A 25690-nucleotide genomic window follows, 5' to 3' on the forward strand; every position below is an offset into this window, starting at 1 on the left:
GAATAAATATTAAAGGTAAATCTTAGACTAACACCCCCTCAGGATTAGGGTTTTTGAGATGCTATATGGCTGATTTTCGCCAACCTTTTAATTTCCACCTACCCCCCCCCCCCTCCAAAAAACACCTTTTGTTTGATGAAGGAGCAGATTCTGATTTGACCTGATCGGGGCAGATTTTTGCGGTAAGCACCGGAGCATGGCGCTTCTAGACTTCCATTGACTTAGGCCTAGCCGGTCCAATTATACTGGTATAGCGAGATTATTACTTCGTTCTGGGCTGAAAATACAGTATCATAAATGAAATCAGTCCTATAGGAATTAAATCATAGTCACATGTTCATGCGCTGAAACCGGAATTTACACTACGGATTAGTTTTCGTCATTTACGTACACCAGTAAAAACAAAGATGGAGGCAGTGCCTCGACTGCCGATGATAGCTTTCGAGCTTAAAACAAGCCCAGAATATGTGGATTTTGGACCAGTATTAAAACAGGTTTATCTCAAGATGTATATTGTGATCTCATTTTGTAATCGTCTTGTAAAGGTTGACTGTAAACACACAAATACTCTATTCTATATTTTGACGTCATTTTCATGATTTTGTCATGATTTATGAATGTATCACAGAGTCAGAGCTTCATGTTTAATGTCATAAACCGGGAAAATTAAAAGATGATTTTATTTGAGAATTCTGATTCTTTAGTCGTGGTGAAATGAAAGAATTATGAAGAACATATGATAATTACGTAGTAGTCTACAGGTCTACTGTCTTGAAAGTGGAACAACAATTAAGACAATGTAACATATCCTGTTAGAATATTAATAATATCTTTTCAATTAAAACTTTTCTCTATTTCAGTTAAAAACGTTGGAATTAAATGCCTAAATCATTAATGAGATGTAATTAGAGTTGTATATAAATGGTGTGACTGATGGGCGGAGCGCAGATTTGTAACGTTATGGTTTGAAACGCAAGGCAGTAGGATCCACCTGCCTACTCAAATCTAAATGTCTCAGTCTACATAATGACATCGTGTTTCATACGTAAAACAAAAAGTTTTGTCTTCATAAATAGATGAAGAAAAATTTGTGTCAGATTCAGAGAATTTAGTTATTTCTTTGTTCAATGTTATTCATTTCATAAGTTGATAAATTTTCTAGCTATACTTTATTCAGTATAAAAGAGATTGGTTCATTGTCGTTAATGTCTTTTTTCCCCATTTAATTATTTGATATGACACATGTGGATCTAGTCTTATCTCCTAATCAAAGCACTGTTGAAACTTTCCTCGTATGCGTAGACAATTATTTTTATTTGAATTACTTTCCTTTGAAAATTTTTAATAGAGTTAGTGGACAATGAACATAGAAAAGCGCCACTCATTTTGTTGAACAAAATGGCGGCCTATATAGCGGTGCCCATGAGCCTGAAGAAAAATTTTCAGCCCTTAGTACCCCTTTTATTTGATATGAGTACAATTTCATAAAAAAAAATCAATATCAAGTGTGACAGCCTCTGATTATCAGTCAGTTCATTTTACCCTTACTTTCATAATTCATTTCTTCATTTTCTGAGTCGTCATTTTCAACCCTCTCAGTGGCACTTTGTCTTTACTGCACTCTTACTACTGCAACATCAACTCTTGTTTGAAAATCTTGAATAATGAAGACCCCCGTTGTCTTCCCAAGTTCCGAGATGGCTTATAGGCTGATTGGAAGTGGCTGAACTATAATAAAGAAATTCTGTATCATAGCTATGAACTCTCAAGGACCATTGGTGTTCTCGTAAAATATTTTTAATTAGCCCGGTTTCGTGACTTCTCTTGACAGACTCGATCAACAATGCCGCCATTGCTGTTTATATGACCTCACCACTGTATCCCGATCCTAACTGATAAAATTAGCATCATGCCCAATTTTTTTCAATGGGTCATTTGGAATGACGATTTCCATAAAGTTATCAGTCCAGACAAATTTTAACTGGCCTTGCCGGTTGGGCCGACAGTTTTTGACCACTCTGGATTTTCCCATATTTACGTGTTATTATAAGGCTTGCTTTGGGAGGCGGGCTTTGCCCACCTATTGCTGTGCTGGTTAATACTTTAAGACTGTCTGCTATGGATATGTAAAACAGTAGGAGAAATAATGACAGACAAGACTGGGATTCAATCCCAGGCCCCCTGATTCTTTGAGTATCTGGCAGAAGTATTAGAATTGGTCTGAGCGTCACATTCCATCATTATCCCAGGGTAGGTTCTTTTCCCCCTGGCACTTGCAGGGGTTGGCACTGCACCAAATGTAAAAGGTTAGGAGAAATAATGACAAACAAAACGGGGATTCAAATGATTATGGTGCTTTACAAATTAAGCTAACTGATGAAGATACATGAAGCGGTCTGACCAACACAGATATAAAAAAGGGACTCGGATGTTTCTTAACCCCAAAAGACATTTTTATTGACATTATTTTGATTCACACAGATGATGACAGATCTGTAACAAAAGATATACAAAAGATAATCAAGTATGTCAACATTAAAGAAAGCAACAACATTTCCCTCCCCAACAAAAAAAGATTAATATCCTCCTTTCAGTTTTGGCATCTCTTGCGTAAACAGGGTACACTGGTAGTTATTACTATGCAATTTTCACGTAACAAAGAATTGTGAGCCCTGCATCTCCGCTAGCCAAGGGTTTCTGATCCGCACCGCTTCTCACGAAGATGTGAGCCCTCTATCTTGCTTGAAACTTGACAACTGACATTCACATTTTGGTTGAATATTATAAATACATTTATATAGCATTTGATTAAACAATATAATGTGAATAAAATAATATTAAAAAAAGCTTTGCAGTTGAACATTTTTTAAAATTTGTTTCAAGATGCAGTGATAAAAATAGAATAAACAGTGATTTTTTTCTAATGATAAGGTTTGAAAATTTCTGTTTATTTTCTCAGTATATAAGAGACAATTATGGAGAAGATCCAGCAGATTACAACAAAGCTTGCACTGATCTTGAACAGCTTCGACAGGTAATACAGATTTTTAATTGGAATATGGAGAACATTTTTCCCTTGATACCAATTAATTTTCTGAATTCAAGATTCATATACTGGTAATTTATTTCTTTTTTATATGAAAGCATTCTTACCTCATTAACAATCTATGGAATTATCAAATTATCTTGTACTGGGTATTTGGGATTTTCATTCTTGAAGACTCATCCTAAAATACATTGTAATGGTGAATTTTTATCATTACAGAGTGCAGTGCACGTATCACATGACTTCATGGGTTGCAGTACCTTAAAAAAATACTATGCTCAGTTGCAATTTCTTCAGGGAAGATTTCCGATGACTGATGGGGGCCAAGCTGCTCTGCCGTTTACATGGTAAAGATTTTTATCAATTCTTTTCACTTAAATATTTTCAAACTAGTCTAGAAGTAGTACCCTTTTTCAATCCTGTTAATGATGTTATGTTTAGGTTTGTATGTTGGTAGTTTAGAGTTCATCAAGACTGTTAGATAATACAAGTTATAAAATAAGAACTGCATCTTTTAGATCCATTGGCTTGCCTCCCTTCCTTTGTTAGGAAAACCTAACAAACACTCAATAAATAGAGTAGATACATATAGTATCCATATTAGAAATATATACACTATAGTACATCATTTCACTTATTCAAACAACTTTTTGAAAATCAAAATACAAACTTAATAATGATAAAGATAGTTCACTGTTTTTTAATAAGTCAGCTTTGATATTAGAGGAGATTAATTTGGACCTTGTTCAAGTTCTCTAGTGGTTTTTTTTTTTTACAAGGAAGTGTTTTTCTTTCCATAAACCTTTTTGAGATAGCCAAAGTTATTTGATTTTTTATGCAGAGGAGCATTTGCTTACTAGTTAGATCTAATGTAGATGTACCAGTACATGTAGGTTTCAAAGGACAAAATCGTGATCATCTTTTCCTTTTAAGGAAAACCTGTATGATGAAATATTAAATGTAAATGTGATTTTATTATAATTTTTCTGCATGGCTGTTCAGTCACGCTAACCCTTACTAACACTGAATCATTTTATGAATGTTTAAGGTACCTGACGTAAGTATGGAAACTGCCCTCAAAACAACCTGATATTTCTGTGTTGTTGATTTGAAAAGCCAATTCTATCCATGCTCATTAAAGTTGTGTTTTGAAAAGTGTACCATATTATCCTTTCAAAGGAAAACTGTGCAGAGAATGTACAACTAAATGTAGAGTGAAAAGATGTGTCATCATAAATTTTATTGGTGTAGTTTATCAGACATACTGTAATATTACATTGTGTATAATTTGTTGTGTTACCTACCAGCAAGATAATAGATTTATGATAAAATACCTGGTAATTATTTTCACTAGTCTGTGATGCAATATATGCATGAGATTTGCCATTTATTTCTTGTAGAAGACCTGTAAAAAATTTTATGTTCATTTTGCATCAACTTTTGCATGTAAATATCCCTCTCAGGTTGTCATTAATGTCTTGAAGTTTCAATTAGAATCACACAGAAGTGGTAGATTTGATCTCGCACACATCATATTTGTGCAAACACAATCCAATGGGGAAAACAAACCCTGAAATGTTTTCAATACACTAGAAATCTATGATTGTTGTTGGGTCTCACACATTGGTTAAAACCAATCAGTTTATGCATTCCAATTATGGACATTTTAGGGAGGACATTTTCATGGCAAGAGAAGTCACCCTAGCAGACATCAAATTTGAGCAGGCTTCAGTGCTTTACAACATTGGAGCTCTACACTCTATCCTTGGGTCCATGGAAACGAGAACAAATGCAGATGTAAATAAGTTTAATACAATATTTTGTTAAAGAGCTAAAACTTGTAAAGTACTGGTAATTCTTGGATTGAAATTGAGTGTGAACATTTTTTGTTGGTATTACCAGTACATGTGAATTTAATTCTATTTATTCCTTTTGAAATTCTTGTAAGCTTTATGTTCTGTTTTACAGAGTATGAAGGTAGCCTGCACACACTTTCAGTGTGCCTCGGGGGCCTTTGAATATCTCCGAGACCACTTTGGATCAGCCATGATGAGCCTCGACTTTTCGCACGAGCTTCTGACGTTTCATGTCAATTTGATGCTGGTAAGTACAATTATTCTGATGTGTACTAGTAATTGAACTTGAACAAAAATTTCAGTGGTGATTTAATTACATTAGTAGTAACAAAATTTATGCTTGTCCAAAATTTGACCACTCAACGAGTCAACAGGTGGCTGATTACGTAATGGCAAATACACTGGCAAGGACTTATTTGATATAGTATTGTGATGATATATAAATATTCAAATACATTGGAATTAAATAAAATAAATAATGAAGCATTTTTGACACAGAAGATGTAACTCTGTAAGTATAACCATACAACGCACATTACAAACGCTATCAGCAGTTTACTCCTGCGGTATCCATAATCAGGGCCTGAAAAAATAGGTTTAAACATCCCCCACTTTTAATATAATTTTGACTGAAAAAAGAGTGTATTATAACAATACTTTAATCTAAACACACTGAAAATGAGTTGCTAGTTTGGATTTATATTTATCGTTGTTTATATCAAGAGAATATTGGGCAGTAATGAACCCGCGTATGGCCTCCTTGAATCATCGATCAATAAGTGGTCGGATTACGGTAGATAACTCACACTAATTATTAGTGGTTGCTTTTGTATATCTTGGCTGGTTTACAGAATAGACAAGATCGGAATTGCACAACATTTATTAAGCACAAAATGATAAGAAAACGTCAAAGGATTGAATCATTTCACTGGATAAGACATTATGCCGGAATGCACAACAACCGGATTCAACAAGTTTTACTGTGGTTCCTTACGCATCAGTTTTCTTTACATTATGGTTAATTGCTGTCTGTTTTGACTTATCTTTCTATATGAGAATGTTGCTGTGCAATTACTGTACTACACATATGAAAACAAAATTCAAAATTGAAAAAATTGAAAAAAGTTTCAATATCTATGAATACTGACAGGCACAAGCACAGGAGTGTATTCTGGAGAAGTCCATGATTGACAGCAGAAAAAGCTCCATCACAGCCAAAGTGTCCGCCCAGATTGTGGAATTCAACAACTTGGCTTTGAAATCTTTGGAACCTGCTTACAAGGAAGGGATAGTGCCATCTCGGAAATACAAGGTTTGTTATTATCTTACATTATTTACATATCTGTATGAATTAACTTTTAATTATCATGAGCACAATTCTATTGAGAGATGCATTGTACTTTCAATCTTAAAAGTTCATTTTTTTGATCTGTGAATATGGATGAAATTACAGTAATAAAAATTCTTCTGCACCTCAATGTTTGATTTAAGTCTCTGAGCCAGCAAAATTACTGTGCTGTAAAAATGAATACTCCATACAGATACCTTATTATAGATGAATGTTTATACATGCAATTTGTAGAAAAGGTTGATTTTTTGTGAATTTATAGGAGTGGAAAAAAAGAATGGAGCTTAAGAGCCAGTTTTATGAGTGTATCACCTGCTTCTACATGGGTAAGCAGTCCGAGGAACATCAGAAGTGGGGGGAGTGTCTGGCCTACTACACAGAGGCATTCAACAAGCTTAACGAGTGTATCAAGAAGGGCAAGGTTAGTGTGGGGGTTAAACATTGACCTCTTGATGCAGGTTATACTTGTGTGTTGTGTAAATATGCCTTAAGTCTTCATTTTGGTTTACAGAGTGAAGATGGTGATATTCAAGAATCTTTTAGATTTGCTATGGATGTCATAGGAGGAAAGTAAGTGATCTACTGTACTTGTATTAAGTTTAATTTTTATCAGAGGGAAGTTAAAAAAGTTGATGAAATATGCTAAGATATGGACAGAAAAATAAATAAACAATTGCAAAATTGACTTTGATACAGTTGTCAATGATTTTACATGTTATTTTTTTTTCTCAATGAATTACTGATAAACATTCTGTATATTGAGGTTTTCATGCAATAAGTTCACTGTACATATACCGGTAGTTGATATTTTCCTAGGTACCAGTCTGCGAAGAAGGACAATGATTTTGTTTACCATGACAAAGTTCCAGATTTTGACAGCCTACCAGAGGTGAAAGGTAATACTATGCAGTCACTTCTGAATTGTATTCAATATTTGTAATTGTATTAGACTGTAATGATATAAAGCAGCAAGAGTTATGAAGAGGATTATGTAATCATTTGTTGCCCCATAAATGACTGAACTTTTACTGTGTGCATATTTTTGTTTTAGGGGCCTCTCTAGTGAAGGGTATAACCTTTAACCCCAGTGACCCAGATGTGTCTGGTCCAGATTTATTTCAGAAACTGGTCCCAATGGAAGCTCACGAGGCTTCATCACTATACAGGTAAATTCAGGTTGAACTGAATTGAAAAATTAATAGAGAGAGTGATTTTTCTACTTTATAGTTTTGAAAATTTCTTAATGTTGATTTCAGTGAAGAAAAGGCCAAACTCATAAGAAGAGTATGTGGAAATATAGAAGACAAAAATGCTGAACTTGTGTAAGTGAAATTTAAAAAATTGTTGTCACAATTTGATAGAATTTTATTTGATTTGTTTTTGGAAATAAAGTGATATACATGTATAGGTATATTTTTTTTCAGACAATTTATGTCTTCTCTGAACATAGACCAATCAAGCTTGAGCTTCGAGCCAGAGAATCTGCCCCAGGCTCTCCTGGAGAAATGTGCTGCCGTGTCTGTCAAACCCAACGCTATCAAAGATTTGGTGGAAGCCATGTCAGGTACATGTTCATGACTTGTAATTGTAGAATTACTGACATTTTTGTTAATTATCCAATTTTTAAGGATGCATTGGAATAAGATATTTTGGATTTGCTTTTATGTATAATGTAAAAAGACTCTTTCTTTCTTTTAGAGGATACAAATTCATTAATATGAGATATCAATGAAAATTACACCACCATGAATGATAATGAATCCACAGTGTTTTGTGTTAATGTAACAGAACACAAAATAAAATTTTATATTTTTAGCCGGGCTCTGCTAAAAGCAGAGTCCTGGCTCTAGGCAGGCAAATCGCCAATGTTACTGTAAATAGCAAAGTAAACAAAAAACCAAACAGCATCAAAGTAAAAGCTTCCGCTATACCAAATAGTTACACAAAGAGTCATGTTTTGTCAAAAGTGTTGGCATTTTTTCTTTTTTTCTTTTTTTAATTTCGAGAGAAATAGTTTAGTTTTCTTATTAATAACGTTTTAAAAACAAGACTATGCATTTTTGACAAATACAATGCGCATGAATTTCCATGAACTACTTTGCTGCGCGTTGAAGAAATGGGGATTGAATATTATAACGCTTGTTGCTAAATTTAAGGCAGCAACTGTTGAACTAGACAGACATATTTTTTTGTTTATAGCCGCTTACAAAATTTGGTCGCTCTCTGACGCTTTGCTGACATTAAGAGAGAGAGAGAGAGAGAGAGAGAGAGAGAGAGAGAGAGAGAGAGAGAGAGAGAGAGAGATTCAGTCCTTACTACACAATAAGCATAAAGACATACCAAAAGAGCCGGGCTTTCAGTACTTCAGTACTTTGATTATCTCTGTGTTCCCATCTAGTTTGAGCTAACAAAGTTTGACTATATCTGTATATGTCTTGGTTTAGTGAGGTAACATAATATGACATGGTGTTCAAGTCCTAAATATGAGGAAAATTGATAGAGGTCTTTGTTGATCCTGTGCTTGTAAAGGTAGTAAATCTTCGCTTTTTAATGACATTATGTGTATAATGTCTCATCAATTTTCAGGTGTTTCAAATGTGGCTACAGAGGTTGATGTGAATTTAAAAGACATCACTGCACTTCTCGATAACGAAGTGGAGGAAGAGGAAAATTTTCAGGTTCTTGAATTAAAAAAAAAAACACACCAATTATAGAGTTTTAATTTTGACTATAGTAAAAATGGAATTTTATTTATAGCTATATTACCGGTATTGTAAAAATCTTTTTAACCCAGTGAAAAGTATTAGAAAGTATGTACTTCATATTTTTGAAATTTGATCATATTAAGCAAATTTTGTGTTATAGAAGCAGTTTGGCAAGCGATCAACAAATCCTATGTTTGAAAACATCAGAAAGGAACTTGCATTATTTTCTGAGGGCCATAGGAAGGGAAGTCAATCCAACAACGATCTGCACAAAGCAATGAATGCTCACATTACCAATCTAAAGCTCCTCGGTGGGCCTATTGAAGACATCAAGAATGCATTACCATCTAAAGATAAAGAGAAAAGTGGGTATACTTTCCATTTATTTATTCATTTTTTATCATTTATGCAGGCATATTATTGTAGAAATTGAAATATTTTCATAATGTAAAGACTAAAATGATTGAATTTAAATTTTAGGTTCGGAGGATGATGCTGTTACTGGTGACCTGAAAAGACTGATATCCAAGGTGGAGGAAATGAAATCCCAGAGAAATATGCTGGAAGAACAGTTTAGGACGGAGGTCCAGAAAGATGATATCACTCACAGAATTGTGACGCAGGAGGGGGGTAACAAGCAGGTGAGAAAGTGGAATTGTACCTGTTGAAAATTAACGAATATTAAAGTAGTGAAATATGAATCGTCTACTTAATTGTTAAGCCATTTTTGGGAGTTGATTTTAATCAACTCTCCTATGCAGTTACTCAGACAAACCGAAAGTGAAAAAGTGTTTGGACTTCTGCACAAATCATTGGTGCTGACAAGACTTAGTTCTTGAAAATAATTGATAAATTCGATGTAATGGATGCTTAAGCATTGTTTTTTCAAGGAAACTTATTTATAAATACCTTGAAAATAGTCAGATTTTAAATGGTACGAACAATTTAAATATTTTTTGTAGTTGTATGTATTTCTACGCCAGAGTTCAATATAGTCTCGTTCAACTCGACGCTCGGCTGTCTCCGTAAATCCTTGTCGGAGATTTACAGTGTCAGCCGAGCGTTTGGTTGACCGAGAATAGAGTTCAATCCATACAATTTTCGAGAAATATTTCTATTACTGATACGAAGTTTGATTGAATTAATTTTATCTTTAAATCTTTATTATTTAACATGATTCTTATGGGGGTTTCACGACATTCTTGTCGAAAAAGTCCAAAAATTCATATTATAAAAATGTGTGTAATTCAAATTAGAAACTACAGGTACTTGTCATGCAAAATAAGATATCATTGATTTTAAAATAAATAAACATCGACAAAATCAACTCCCGTCAGTTCTTCAGTACTTTGATTTGTGTTTGTAGGTGATGTTTGACCAGGAAATTCAGAAGCACAAGAAGGTTGAAGAGTTGATTATGCAAAATCTGAGGGCTCAGGACAACATACTTCGAGCACTGACAGATGCTAATGTTAAGTACGCACCAATACGCAGGAAATTCAGTGAGGTTGCCGCAAGGTAAATTCTGTTTATATTTTTGTATTTATGATGTTTTGTGTATGGAATTATGATTGTAAACACCGCATTAATTACATTTAGATATGTAAATGTTAGTTATCCAATATGATTGGTCATGATTGGGGTAATGGATTCTTGTATAGTGATAACCTAATTTAACTACCTAAAATTAGCACACTTAAATGTAAATTTTTATTTTGCAAATTGTGATAGGATTTGTATGTGCATTAGTATGTACATGTATTGTGAACTATGTTAAAGAGGCTGTATGTTTCTTAATGTTTGTGTGTCCAGTATGTACTGTGCATTGCTTTAAAGAGGTGCTTCATTATGTTTGTAGGCGAGAAATGATGATCAAGGATCTGATGAATTCCTTTGATGTGTATGAAGATCTGCTGGCAAAGTCTCAAAAAGGACAGGAATTTTATAGGAAACTAGAAAGCAATGTTTCCAAACTTTTGACTCGCTGTCAGGGGTTGTGTAAGATTCAGGCTGAGGAAAGAGAACAAATAATGAACAGGCATAAACCCAAAGGTACATATACAAGCTGTTATACCCAGTATTAGCTGAAATAATGGATTGCTTTGATGTAAATCCAAAATGTTCTTGTTCATAATATGGATTCAAATTCATTAAATGAAAAAAAATTATGTAATAAGTTTTTTTTGGAGAGAGAATTTAAGCTTGGGCTTAAAGTACTCCTAGGAATAAAATGTTAACATTAAGAAGATTTTATTATGTGAAATTTGAATTTCAGATCCTCCTCCTAGACCAATGGCCCCCAAGCCAGACAATACAGTTCCTGACCCCGCCAGTGCTTCTATAGCTTGTGATGGTTCTCTCCCCACGGCCACAATGCCCCCACAACCAACACTGAACACTATTCCTGGATTCGAAGGACCAAAGTTAAAAGACTATTTACCTTTCATGAAACCAAAGACTTTTGGCAAAGACAGAGATAAGAATAAAAGAAGTTCTTCTCGGCCCGAGTCTGACAATGTGGGGTCGATGCCAGGTGATTTACCTGGCTCAGCACCCAGTCTGCCTCAGGTATGTTAACTCAGCAGAGACAATTTTACTGAAAAATAATATAGATTTTATGATTAACTTTATCATATTTAAAGAATTTTCTCATATATTTATTGCAGAACTTGCCAAATCAAGGAGACTTAAGCAGTTATCTTCCTAGAGCAGATCTGCAGAATCCATCAATTCCACAAGTCTCTGCTTTCACAGGAAGCCAACATCCAACAAGAGGCCAATCGGCATCTCCAACATTTAGGCCCCCCTTCAATCCCACACATGTTGATGTAGGGCAATCCTACTCCTCTCCTGGTCCAAGTCCTGCTCCGAGCCCTGCCCTTCCATCACCTGCCCATAGTCCATTACCACGGCAACAGTTCAGATCCCAGTCATTGAGCCCTGTGCCACACAATGGAGCCCAGAATCCAACAAAGAGCCAAGAATATCACAGCTTGCCAGTAGGATATAATTCAGGTTATCTTCCCCAGGGTCAGAGCTCACAATATCCAGCAATGTCTCAAGGGCAAATGCCTGGATATCAGGGTGTTCCTCAAGGTCAGATGCCAGCGTCAGGTTCAGATTCAAGCAGACAAGGAATGATACCTACTCAGCCACCGGCCAATTATTACAAAGACGATCCCAGACAGTTCCCACAGGTTAGAGATCCTAGACTCTCTGCTGCCACAGCTACTGTAGACCAACAATCAGGTCATTCTTTCACTCAGATGATGACAGGTCAACAGATTCCCTCTAGTCAATTACAGCACAGTCAGTCCAATATGGTTGTTAGTCAAGCACAAGCTGTCGATAATGTTGGTTCAGGGCCTTCATCTCATGGGAGTCAGTTTTATCAAAGTCAATATCAGCCCACATTTCAAAATGTTTCCGTGCAACAGCCACAGCAAATTAGTCAAGCACAGCAATTCCAAGGAGTTGTTAGTCAAAGTCAACAACAGTATTCAAACTCAGTGGCCTCAGATGTTCAAAAAATGAACCAACAGCAAAACATGTATGCTAATCAGCAAGTAAACAGCAGTGGGTACCCAACCAATCAGAATGCCCCAAACAAAAATTTAGCTATGGCCAACCAGATTGATCCTTACACAGGAGGAAGGGCCTCTCCGGCCAACATACACTTGGGACTGCCCTATGCCAGCACCCATCAGTCATGCCCTGCCACTTCCATCAGCCATGGCTTTGATAAATTCTACACAGTGGACAGTGGAGAGCGGAACTTGGAATATGGTCATCAGCCCCACGATCATCGTGGCTACGTTCCAATTCAGTCTGGTGGACCACAGCTTCACAATTCAAAATGGGATGCAGAATTCCCTCAAGCCCAGAAGAAAGAAAATGATGCTAAAGAAGATCCTAGGTATCAGACAGGTAAATTGCTGAATATTTACATGAAATTCAATGTTAAATGTACATGGGGTCTATTCTGATGAACTAAGTTATTAACATAAAAAATGTTCTCTCATATCATTTTCAGACGGATTTGGAAAGCTATACATGCAAACAGGCATGCCGTATGCCAGCACACACATGTCTATCCCAGCCATTGCTACTAGCCATATCAGTACACAGAACCTTTCTCAGTCTAACGCAGTTCCAGTTCTTACGTATGGACATCTTGGATATGGCCCTCTGTCATCCACCAGCCAGTCTGCCACTAACCTGACTCAGACATCATCAGTACAAGCTTCAGCTAAACAGCAAGTTTCAGTAACACAGCTGCCTTCAGCTCAACAGCAGATGCCGAGATTTCCCTCAGGCATGCCTTATGCCAATACATCCCAGTCTATGCCAGCTATGTCCTTTAGCAAAATGAGTAATGCAACACAGAATCCAGTGATGTCAAGTAATTCTGCTCAGTCTTACATGAACATGTCTACCACTCACACCAAAACTCAGACTGTTACTTCAAATGTGTATGGCAACCAAGGGAATTATATGAGCATGCATCAGCCTCAGCAACAATTGCAATCTCAGCAGGGACCACAGTACATGCAATCTCAAGTGCAGCCACAAACATCTGACCGTGGTGGAAGCTTCTCACAAGGCCAACAACTGAGTCAGCAAACTGGCCAGCAGATGTACTACCAACAACAAGCATCAGGATATCCACAGCAAAGTATGGCTAGTTATCCAGGAGTGCAACAACAATCCCAAAATATGGCTCAGCAAACACAAGAAAGAACACAGCAACAACTTCCACAACAAATGACACAGCTGCCACAGCCACCACAGCGAATGGGACATTATCCACAACAAATGGTTAAGCATCCGCCACAGCAAATGGCACAGCAACCTCCACAACAGATGGCCCAGCAACCTCCACAACAGATGGTTCAACAACCTCCACAACAGATGGTTCAACAACCTCCACAACAGATGGTTCAACAACCTCCACAACAGATGGTTCAACAACCTCCACAACAGATGGTTCAACAACCTCCACAACAGATGGTTCAACAACCTCAGCAACAAAGGTTTCAGCAACCTCCACAACAAATGACACAGCAGCCTACCCAACAAATGACTCAGCAATTTCCACAACAAAGGTTTGGACAACAGATGGCACAGCCATCACAAATACATCGAGTGGTGCAGCAACAATATCCACAACAGATGACTCAACTACAGCAACAACAAGCACAGGATAGGATGCTTCATCAAGGAATGATGCAAGCACAAGGGCCACCTTCACAACATTTGCCACAAGGAGTTATGCAACAACAGCAAGGACTTGTCCAACAACAACAACAACAACAGATGTCATCGGCGTCAAATTATCAATATCCCTCTGGAGTTTCATACCAAACTACCAGTGGAACTTCAACCCAGTTGTCCACTGGCACAGCTTATCAAAGCTCCATTGGAGGAGGTTACCCACAGGCAGCCAGAGGTGGATCGTACCAGCAACCTAACAGTGGTTCTCATCAGCCATATCCTGCCAGCCCACAAGCTCCCAACGTCTACCAGACAGTGCAGGAACCACAAAGAAATCAACTTTCTGGCAGTCAGCAAGGTCAGTACAAATGTATCTTGATAAAAAATAAGGCTACCACAGGGAGGGGTTTTTGCAAATTTTTCCTGTAAAAAATACTTTTGTATAACTGATTTAAGTAAATTAAGATAAAAAAAAAAGAAATAAAATATACCGGTATTTAAAATACATGTATATGTTGAAGTAATATATGTACCCTTATCAGAAACTTGTAAATGTTTTGCCCTCTTTGTATGTTGTAGAACTTCAAGGCTTGTTTGACTCCTCTCAGTCTGCACCACTGCAGCCATTACAGCCACTAGTGGTGAGCCAGCCCCACCCAGCTCCTGTGGAAATGACACCACAAACCACAACACCGCCAACATCCTCATTGTCACCACCTATGAAACAGGTAATTTCTACAGTGACACAAAATGGGACTCGCTTCTGGCCCTGTTGTATGACTTTTTATTTGCATATTTAGAAGTAAGGCTACCATTTGTAAATGTTACCAACAGGCATGTAGGTATTACTGGAGCTTATGAAATTAGTAGAGAGAGAGGGTATTTGTGGCATATTGTGCACTGCAATGTTCAACTGACTTCATGCTGCTAATAACTTGTTATACTGTACATATGTTCATGGGTGTATATGCCATATTAATGATTGGTCAGTGGTTTTGTTAGTTAAGCTTTTGAACTGCTTAGTAGAATTCATTTCACTGAAAGCTAATAGCCAATGAATGATTAATATGGTAATTAATTACTGATAAGATTTGGGTGTCTTAAAACATTGTTACTTATTGTTATCACTTTTCCATAGAAATGGGTATGCTGTTTCGTAACATCTGATTTTCAAAACAAAAAACTGAACGTCCTCTAAAATAAAATATTAAGCCACTTCTGTGTGTATCGGTCCACAACACACTCTTTTATGGAACAGAATGTCCTTGAAATTACATGCATATTATAAATTTCACATTATGTTCATGTCACCCTTTTATTTGTGAGAAACACTTGATATGTGATTGAGTTTGAATTGCCATCTGTAGATTTCCATTGCCCCCCAGCAAAAATCTCACCGACGTCAAGATTCCAGTGCCTCTACAACCTCCCTGGACGACATTTTATCCACCAGTCCAAGTATTCCCCCAAAATCCTCAACTGACCATATGCTTACCCCCAAAGTTCTTACTGCACAGGTACTGCACAAGAAAAAAAAAATGGAATAACTGTAAAAATATAATATTGTGTTTGTACGTATCGTAGATCAAGGTTCTATTCATAAATGTACCTGAAGTCCTGACAAGTGTAAAAATAGCTTTTAGATGGCATTTCATAAGGAATGCCCATAGTATTTTGGGGGGGAATCATATTGGCTTTGATGTTTTTGGTTTAAAAAAAAGTGTTTTGATGTAGGAAATTGAACAACAAAAAGAGGAAGCTGTGTTGAAGAATCAGTTAGCTCGACAGTCCTCCAAGGGCCCATTCACTGACCCCCTGGTGAAGGACAGATTTGTAGGGGAGGTGGAGAAACTGGCCAAGTATGTGGAGAGTCTGACGAAACCAACGTGCTCAGGGCCCACCAACCTGGATCTGGCCTGGAAGGTAACTCTCTAGTACAGTCTCATAAAAAAATAAACATGTTATCAGCATTACAAGGTCATTAGCTACAATAACATTTTGAGTGACGTGTATATGCGTCATCATGTACCGAGTACCTGTGTCAGGCTGTACTTATTTTGATTTCATATTTCATTTTTTAAGCTGCTCTTACTCAATAGTACAGTGTATTCTGATTTGATATTTCTGCATGCATGTTGACTGACGATATGTTCATTAACAGGAACTTACAGATGAACAGGATAGAGGGGGAAAGAAGTCTTCTATGGCCATTGCTAGATGCTACCCAGCCAAAAACAGAGAACAGGACAGCATGCCATGTGAGTTACTTTACTTAATGGTATATAAATTTAACAACTAATGTACAGGAAAATCAACTGAACAGGAAATATGCATGGTTGATTTCTATAGATATACATGTACCCTATAGCATTATAATATATATATATATATATATATATATATATATATATATATATATATATATATATATATATATATATATATATATATATATATATATATATATATATATATATATATTATACAAATATTGACTGGGGTTGAGGGCAACATTGATTATATTAGCCCCCGAGGGACGAAATATTGCCCGACGCGAAGCGGAGGGCAATATTTTCGTCCCAAGGGGGCTAATATAATCAATGTTGCCTGAAAACACAGTCAACATTTGTTTTGTTATATGAAGAAACAAACCAAAATTTAAGAAATTAATTGAAAACAGATCGCCGTAATTTTCTCAGCTCAACAAAGAATTCACGAATTCAATTTTGTGCAAAGTTCATTTCCAAAATATCCTCAGCATCAAACGGTCACTTGTGATATTCCGCCGACCGTAAGAATTATCAGACAGGTGTTCTACCTGATTTTACTTCACAGTAATTCGCAAATCCTTATATCCGTTATGATAGCAAACCGTTGCATTGCGCTGTCTATTATGACGTCACCTTGTTTTGGAGTCGCGAAGAATTATTTACGTCACCGTTTACGAATCAACAAATCAGAGGCGATTATTTGAAATAGAGGGAATGTTCTCTAGATATTATTCCTAGCCGGTCAATATCTAAAAAATATTGACCGGTCAATATTTTTCGGACGAGCTGATATTACAATTATTGACTATTCGTCTATATAGAGTTATATAGTGAGAATATACTACTGAATATAACAAATATATATATATAATAATAATGATGATTATGTCTTAGCTATTACTGATCCTAACTTAACCAAATTTGCAAAGATGGTGCTTCTTATGATACAAAATCATAATTTTTAAAACAATATTGTATCATATGATACTATATTGTATCATAAAATATTGTATATTGTATGGTATCATAGGTTTCAATATCATATTTTATATTAGTGTATTGATAAACATTGTATCTTTACAATACCCTATGAAATGATTATCAAACAATTATTTTTTAACATATGATAAACCATATTGTGTCAAACCACAGTATCCATGAATATTCAAGATCTTTAACGTGATGCCATGTCGCAGTGAGCTTTGTAATCTGTGATTACCTATGTTTCTAAATTCTAGTTGAAGATACTGTGTTTTAAAATCTATTTGAAATTATATTTTTTATTGCTAAATATTTTAAAAGACTTTTAAGTAGTACTACTAAAATAAATTTTCCAGATGATGAGAATCGAATAGTACTTGCCACGATGAAAGATGATTACATCAATGCAAGTTCTGTAGTGGTGAGCTTTTTAATGATTATACATACCGGTAACCAAATCGTCAAAAAAATATTCTTCTGTCACCCAATTCTTTCTTTCATTCATGCATTCATGGAGGAATATCTGCTCAATAGAATTTAAGACAGCTGAATTATGATTTTAATTTGTTCTTTCTTATTAGAAATTGTTATGAAAGAAAATGCTTGAAATTATGAATGCATTAATAAATATGAATGTATTATTGGCTGAAATATTTTTGTAACTACATATACTTTATATATTGGTATGTTTTTATAATTCTTCATCACCATTTCTTAAAATTTATGCAGGACTTGTCACCTAATTGCCCAAAGTTTATCACAACACAGTCACCACTTCCTGTTACACTCACAGACTTCTGGGTAATGGTATATGAGCAGGGGTCAGAGGTCATTGTGATGCTCTCCAGTGAAACGGAGCAAGGAAAGGTAAGTCTTATCTTAGGAACTGTTGGGAACTAACGATGTATTATATTTTGGGTCATTGAATATTATTTGCATATCATAATGCAATGTAACAAATTATATATTTTTTCTAACAAAGAAATTCCCAGAGTATTGGCCCCAGCAAAAAGGACGAACTGAATACCATGGTCCTATAACCTTGACTCTTCAAAGTATAAAGGACAAGGTCAACTGGGTGGAAAGAATTATTCATGTAAACCACAGTGAGGTTAGCATGTGTATAATTACATTTACGTTGTATATATGTACAGATGTATTCTGTGGTACATGTAGGTGATAAATGGAAATACTGCTGCTGTTTTACTGTGCTGAATTTTCTTCAACTGTTTTTTAACACTTGATAAGTGCTGTAATCTTCCTACTTTATTCCTAATAAAACCATTGTAACGTCATACATACATGTATATACGTAATTGCTTCTAACCTTGGATTTATTCTGTAGAAAAAGCAAGGAAGAACAGTGGTACAACTACAGTACAAGAACTGGCCAGTCAGGTTAGTATATAATATACAAATATTGACTGGGGTTGAGGGCAACATTGATTATATTAGCCCCCGAGGGACGAAATATTGCCCGACGCGAAGCGGAGGGCAATATTTTTGTCCCAAGGGGGCTAATATAATCAATGTTGCCCGAAAACACAGTCAACATTTGTTTTGTTATATGAAGAAACAAACCAAAATTTAAGAAATTAATTGAAAACAGATCGCCGTAATTTTCTCAGCTCAACAAAGAATTCACGAATTCAATTTTGTGCAAAGCTCATTTCCAAAATATCCTCAGCATCAAACGGTCACTTGTGATATTCCGCCGACCGTAAGAATTATCAGACAGGTGTTCTACCTGATTTTACTTCACAGTAATTCGCAAATCCTTATATCCGTTATGATAGCAAACCGTTGCATTGCGCGTTCGTTGTTTACTTGCCTTGACTGACTGTCTATTATGACGTCACCTTGTTTTGGAGTCGCGAAGAATTATTTACGTCACCGTTTACGTATCAACAAATCAGAGGCGATTATTTGAAATAGAGGGAATGTTCTCTAGATTTTATTCCTAGTCGGTCAATATCTAAAAAATATTGACCGGTCAATATTTTTCGGACGAGCTGATATTACAATTATTGACTATTCGTCTATATAGAGTTATATAGTGAGAATATACTACTGAATATAACAATATTGTATATAATATACAATATTGTTATATTGCCATGTTTGTATAAAAATACTGGAACCAGTGAATTTATTAATATTTTTTTAATACTTTCATTTGATTTTTTCCAGTGGTTTCCCTGAGAATATTTCCTTTATTTTGCAATTTATTACTGAAGTCCACAGCTTTTATAAACAACAAAGAAGTCTGTTGAAGCCAATTATAGTCCATTGCGGGTAACTCAAACATTTTGATCTCAAATCATTATTACTTTGAAAATACATTTGTAATGTATGATTTATAAGTCTGATTTTCATGTTGATGTTCATGTACAATCTTAAATTTGCTAGAGGCAAATTTTCACAGAAGTAGATCATATTGAACAATTTAACATGGGTGCATGTAGTAGTCCTCTTTGGATATTAAGCCTTTGTAATTTTACTCGAGCTTGTGGATCTCAATTTTTCCCATATAGATAAAAAAAAAAGGTTAAAAACAAACTAGCAAGATCCTTGGTCATTTTCTTGTGATAAGAGATATTCCTCTTAATAGATTGACTATGTTTCTCAGGACATTTATTTGTGCAAACGATTAGGAACTCTTTTATCTTCGAAATTCTGTGAATTTCAGCAATGGCATCGGCAGAACAGGTGTGTTTATGTTGGTATACACATGTATGCAAGACATTGAACATGGAAAAGGAGTATCGGGAATCATGGATGTGGCCAAGAAAATGTTTCGTCAAAGACGTCTAGCCATGAAAGAAAAATTACAGCTCAAATATGCATATGAAGCCATCCTATTCTATACTCAAGACATTTTAGCAAAAGGTAAGTGCAGCATCAGTTTAGTTTTCTGAAATTCTAGTGCATGGTTTTTCCATCCAAGTATTTCTTTTTTATGAGAATGCTTCTTCCTTTTTTGTAGAAAGTGTTAAATAGGAGCATCCCCCTTTAAAATATATTATTACAGTAAGAACCAAAAGAAAAGTCATAGGTGGCTTAACTTTATTTATTTGTTGGCTTCTGACATTTTGTGTTGCATGGGATCATTGTGATTTATTTGTACGATGCATATATACAAAACATTACATATATTTGTAGAAGGAATTCTGGTTAAAAAAGCCTCATTTGGTGATAAACTTCCACATCCTGGAGAGAAATCTAACCAGTGGACACCGACTGAAGATGTGTTGTTTGGTTCTTCTATGCCTGTTAATGTTTTACGAACAAATGTTGCAAAAATGGGTCTCCATGCCATACAGCCTACTGCAGATGAGAAAGGAACATTGATTGAACACCCAAAATCAGGCTTATCAGAAAATCTTCCTGATGTAGTACAACGATCTGACATAAAGGAAAAAGAACACGGGGCAGATACAAGCCTAGAACAACAGAGTGATAGTGTGCACTGCAGTCCGAAACTGCCTCACTCTGGATCAAACTCTTCTCTGAAAAGCCTGGATTCGGCATCACACAGGAGCTTAGATTCAGTGTCACTGCCAAGTTTTGATTCGGCGCCAGAATCCAAAGAAGGATCCCCATTCCATCAGCCGGTCAGGCCAGGGAACCAGCTGTCTTTGGCAGATTTACAAAATCCTCACACTTTTGACTTGGGAACCAGTGAAGGGAAAAAGAAAATAACAAAAGCTAATTTTCAGCAGAAAACCTCTGGACTGTCAGATCATTCTGGTGACCCAGCAGACCCATTGAGTTCACTGGACCCACTTTGGTCCTTAAATAAATGATTATGTTTGATGAAACATTCCATGAGAACTGAATGCTGGAATTTCTGCAGTTGTTGTAGATGTTGCTTTTGATGTTTGATTTAGGTCACATGGCTGATCCCTTGACAAAAATGCTTGCTCCATTTTTTTTTGAAAAACAAAATGTCTGTGATTCATGGTGAGAAAGCTGTCTTAGGTGTTGTGGATACATTACATTTGTGCATTGAATACATATCTACCTTGCATAATATAGATAATCCTGTAATCTTTTTGGTATGGAAAAAAAATTATGGCACAATGATTTTGTTATTGATTGATTAAAGCAATATGAGCTGCAATTTTCATGATGAGATTTTTTTAAACGAAAATGTTATTTTCTACTAAAACGACAAAAACATCATGGTTTTTAAATTTCTTTTCGCCAAATTTTTGTGAAAAGGGCCATGAAAGAGCCTTAATAGGAGCGAAATTGAATTATTGTCGTCCTGTGCAAAAATTGATTTGCTATATGATCCTTAGAAGAGATATCTTTCCTCTGACAAAAATTAATGTTTTTTTCCAACCTTATTTATCATAAAAGTTTAAGTTACATGCAGACTTAGCATACTAACAGGTTTTTACAGCAAAATAAAATTCTAAAAAATACAGCTCATATTGCTTTAAGGAATCGAGATTTGTGATGAAATAAAGTCGAACTCTTACAAAATTATCAATATAATTGGTTCAATTATTTCATGAATGAACCTGTTTTTGTATGATTTGTTGAGACTTTTAAGGGCATTTCTGAGTAATTATGTATTTATTCTAAAAGAACCCCTTGTTGTGCAACTGATGAGCTATTTAACGAGAGATAGATGTGTTTATACTTGTATTATATTGAGTGTTATATATACTGTTATTGCCCATAATGAACATCCAAAATAAAATAAAGTTTTATCAGTGTACATGTCCCTGTAATTTCTAAAGGAAGGTTCCATTTGCATGTAATGGAAACATTCTCTTTAACATACAATAGTGTAACTTTATGGCTATCTTGCAACTATGCCGAATGTTTGATTATGTCTGTTTTAGTTATTTTGAAATTTTTCAGAATATTTTTTGCAATATTCTTAATCATAAAGCCACAAAACCACTAGTAATGGAAAGGAGCAACTGCCCAGAAAACATGGAGTCCAAGCTCTCGGACAATGTAGATTTACTTTTGATTGATTAAGAAATAATCCACACAAAGTTAACACCATGATTACAAAGAAGACATTATTGAAGGATGTTAAAATTATTTTTATAGCTCCGTTGTATTTGAATTAAAGTGAACATTAAATTAACTAAAGTAAAACTGCATTTTGAAGCAGTTCATACGCCAACATTGATTCACTGGATCGCACGTGGATTTCATCATGTCAGTTTAAAGCTGTATGAATTAGAATTGATTTTCTTACGGAAAAAAAACGCCTCTCTAGCTTGTTTGGTTTCAGCACAAATAACAATTCTATGAGGATTTGCATTGCTGTGTAAAACTCTGGGATTTTCCCCCTTCTACCGATTTCAATTGTATTTCTTTGGCAGATATGTGTATTTTTGGTAAAAGAAATCGTCAAAGTGTGAGAGACAGTAGTATGATGTTATATTCAGTGTAGTCTGTCTCAAGTTACCATGTCTGCCAATTTTGATGATTTCTATTGAAAATGTACATTCCTGGCAGAGAAGTACAAATTGAAAGTCTGTGAAGATTTCTTATTTTTTTTTTCTCGTAGAATGTCAGAGGAACGAAAACAGATTTCTGAACATTTGAAATGGGGAAATCTGACATCTTTATCATTCAGAAGTTACTCTGAAATCTTGCACAATATTTTTATATGTTATCATGTGCATCAGGGTGTTATTACATTGCATCCCTTAGACTTATTTTGATTTTACTCACCAGACAATCAGGTTCAACATAGAAATATCTAGGGAAGTAATTTTCAGAATCTTCTCAAGAACTACAATGCTTCAATTTGTGATATTAGTATTACTTTGCAAGCATTCTCATACCTTCATATCAAGTAAGGAGGACTGCTGTTATTACTTTTTCCGTTTTTATCATTATTTTGTTATGTTCGATACGCTGAGGCTTCTATGATAATTAGATTGGTCAGTTGAATCATCTTAGAATATGCACTATAGGGCATTATGTTCCAAAACTAGGTTCAATGCCTGATCTTTTTGTAGTTTTTTTTATGATTTGTCAAGTCTTGGAATATATGAGGATGTTTTGTGGTCTTTTATATTTTAGAAGAGTTTCATATATGAAATATTTAAGGAAATACAGAAACTCTTGTTCAGGTGAGTAATATGGCATCTTGTTAGCTTCTTTTAAAAACCTGACAAGCTAGAGGGGCACTTTTAAGTTAGGGGTAAAAATTAGCTCAGGTGAGCAAAACAGGCACTTGGCCTCTTGTTGCTTTTTGGTTGCGTGCAGATTGTATTATTTTTCAGGGTTAAAATATGTTGCATAACAAGGAAATCTTGCAGTTTATCATTGTAGTATGTTTTATATCCTTTTTAGTAGTCTGGTGATTGCAAGATTACTTTCGCCTCGGGGTCATTGGATGCTGATATGGATTGAGAGCAAATGGGGAAAAAAATCCATCTTGATAGGTTTTGAAGCGTTGTGAATTTTGTATAATGTACATTCTCGGAGAGAATCAATTCTAATAACATTGCTTAATTTGATTTTTGCTTGTTAAAACCTTGCGCGTAATTCCAGCCCGATAGAAAGCGGTGTATATATATATATACGATAATTGACAATCGCCAAATTTTCCGAATTTTAGATTTGATACGACATGGCACATTTTCTCCTGGTCGGGGAGGGGGACATGACTATGTCCCTGAAACGAAATTATCCGGAAGTATGTGGCATAATTGTTGACGTTTTTGCAACTGTTGAGGAGTGAATCTGATCATGTTTCAAGTTGTTATTTTAAAATATTTTTATCCTTCTACACATTGTCAAGCATTCATAGCATATCAATATCACAAAGCATTTGATATGCGGTTAGGGTTGTCATACTCTGTCCCGAGTTTTTGCTTCCACCACTTTTTGCTTGATATTTCAATAATAGTAAATACCTTTGTGCTCAAACTACCTTCATCCACTAATAGGAAAAATGTCCAGATTATTTGTTTTGAAACGCCCCCTCTACCGCTTCAGGTTTCAATACACATCCAAAAATTGAAAGTCTACGCAGATTTTGCATTGCATCAGCCATTAATAAGCCCGGATGATAATGTTAAAAAATTGTGCGATGTATTCCGAGTGTATTCCGAATGGAGAAAAGATGTAAACATTTCCCATTACAAATCTCCGTAAGAAAATTGTTTTTGTTCCTGTGAAATTTTGAGTGAAAAGGGATAATTGTTCAATGAAGAGATCTTAGGTATATTCCCTTTCATCGATTTCTTTCACAGGTATGTGTATTTTTATTAAAAATCATCAAAAATTGATGGAAGCAATAACCCAGATAGCAAGCTTATATTGGCCCAGCGTTGGCCCGATGTTATCATTTATGTGGGTCCAATGTCGGAAAATAACATCGGCCCAATGTAATTTTGCTCATCGGCGCAACATTGCACCAACACGCTGGCGTGACGTTGGCCCATTGTCAGTAGATTGACAGTTTTAATGTTGGCCCAATGTTGGGGCAACAATTTAATCCAACCAATATTCCCCAAACTTTGTCCTTATAAAACAATCTCACAAAGATTAACAGTAAGTCTAATCTTTATTGTTTTCTCACAGAAATATAATCAATATTCAAATTTTCAAACGGTTTTTTATAGTCGATCTATATACTTCAACATCCCTTCAATCTTCTTCATTTGTTTTCTTTACTCCTATTTTCATCCCCTTTCCCAATCAGATGAATACCGAATCACAAGAAATGCGTTTGGTCACTATGTTTAGTTCAGTTCCAGTTTAGTTCTCTAGTTCTGACCTCGTTGATAACTTCAAAAGCCCGTTTTCGCTAAATGCTGCTGTAAATTAAAAAAATAATCATATAAAATGGAAAAAATAGAATTGCATTTACATTATAAGAATAATCATGCAGAAAAAATCCTCAATATATAATGATTTAAAATATGACAAAGTTCGGGTGAGCTAACTGAACCCTTGCAGGGGTCACAGGTGCCCTTTAACGCTTATAATGAATACCTCTTGAGGTCCTCTACTTACTCCTAGTGTTACCAAGTTCTTGTGGTCAATCTCAAGTGAGATATAAAACCCTGAAATGAGCCAGAACCCCTGGGAGCCACTTGGTGGTACCCCTACAGCCCAAATTTGAGACCGGGAAATAGTAGCCCCATAGGTCCCCTACACTGCCCTGGTATCCGTTTGATGCACACTTCAAAGATAAAAGAGATAATGGTCCGCCTTTCACCCCTATATCATTCTGAAATGCTAAAATATGACAAAGTTCGGGTGAGCTAAACCGACCCTTT

General features: G+C 35.5%; 1 protein-coding gene across 3 annotated transcripts; it reads left to right on the plus strand.

The window, feature by feature from the left end:
* The first annotated feature begins 336 nt into the window (after window positions 1-336).
* Window positions 337-22145, plus strand: LOC136272738 (tyrosine-protein phosphatase non-receptor type 23-like). 3 transcript variants are annotated; one of them, XM_066075146.1, is made up of 32 exons: window positions 337-494; window positions 2960-3034; window positions 3266-3393; window positions 4717-4843; window positions 5015-5149; window positions 6053-6214; window positions 6513-6671; window positions 6762-6820; window positions 7067-7146; window positions 7302-7416; window positions 7507-7572; window positions 7675-7814; window positions 8837-8928; window positions 9116-9320; window positions 9436-9596; window positions 10322-10473; window positions 10814-11007; window positions 11231-11523; window positions 11622-12882; window positions 12989-14527; window positions 14749-14897; window positions 15537-15686; window positions 15904-16092; window positions 16331-16427; window positions 17777-17841; window positions 18150-18287; window positions 18403-18531; window positions 18766-18818; window positions 19611-19715; window positions 20110-20309; window positions 20407-20450; window positions 20583-20722. In XM_066075146.1, exons 1-31 carry the CDS (start codon window positions 408-410, stop codon window positions 20418-20420), a joined length of 6519 nt encoding a protein of 2172 aa, XP_065931218.1. In that variant the 5' UTR covers window positions 337-407; the 3' UTR covers window positions 20421-20450; window positions 20583-20722. The 3 variants fall into 3 exon arrangements, with proteins under 3 accessions (XP_065931218.1, XP_065931216.1, XP_065931217.1); XM_066075144.1 differs by lacking the exon at window positions 20407-20450 and having other exon boundaries at window positions 20583-22145; XM_066075145.1 differs by lacking the exons at window positions 15537-15686; window positions 20407-20450 and having other exon boundaries at window positions 20583-22145.
* The last annotated feature ends 3545 nt before the right edge of the window (window positions 22146-25690 follow it).

Source organism: Magallana gigas, chromosome 2 (genome assembly GCF_963853765.1).
Source record: "Magallana gigas chromosome 2, xbMagGiga1.1, whole genome shotgun sequence".
Taxonomy (NCBI): Eukaryota; Metazoa; Mollusca; class Bivalvia; order Ostreida; family Ostreidae; genus Magallana; species Magallana gigas.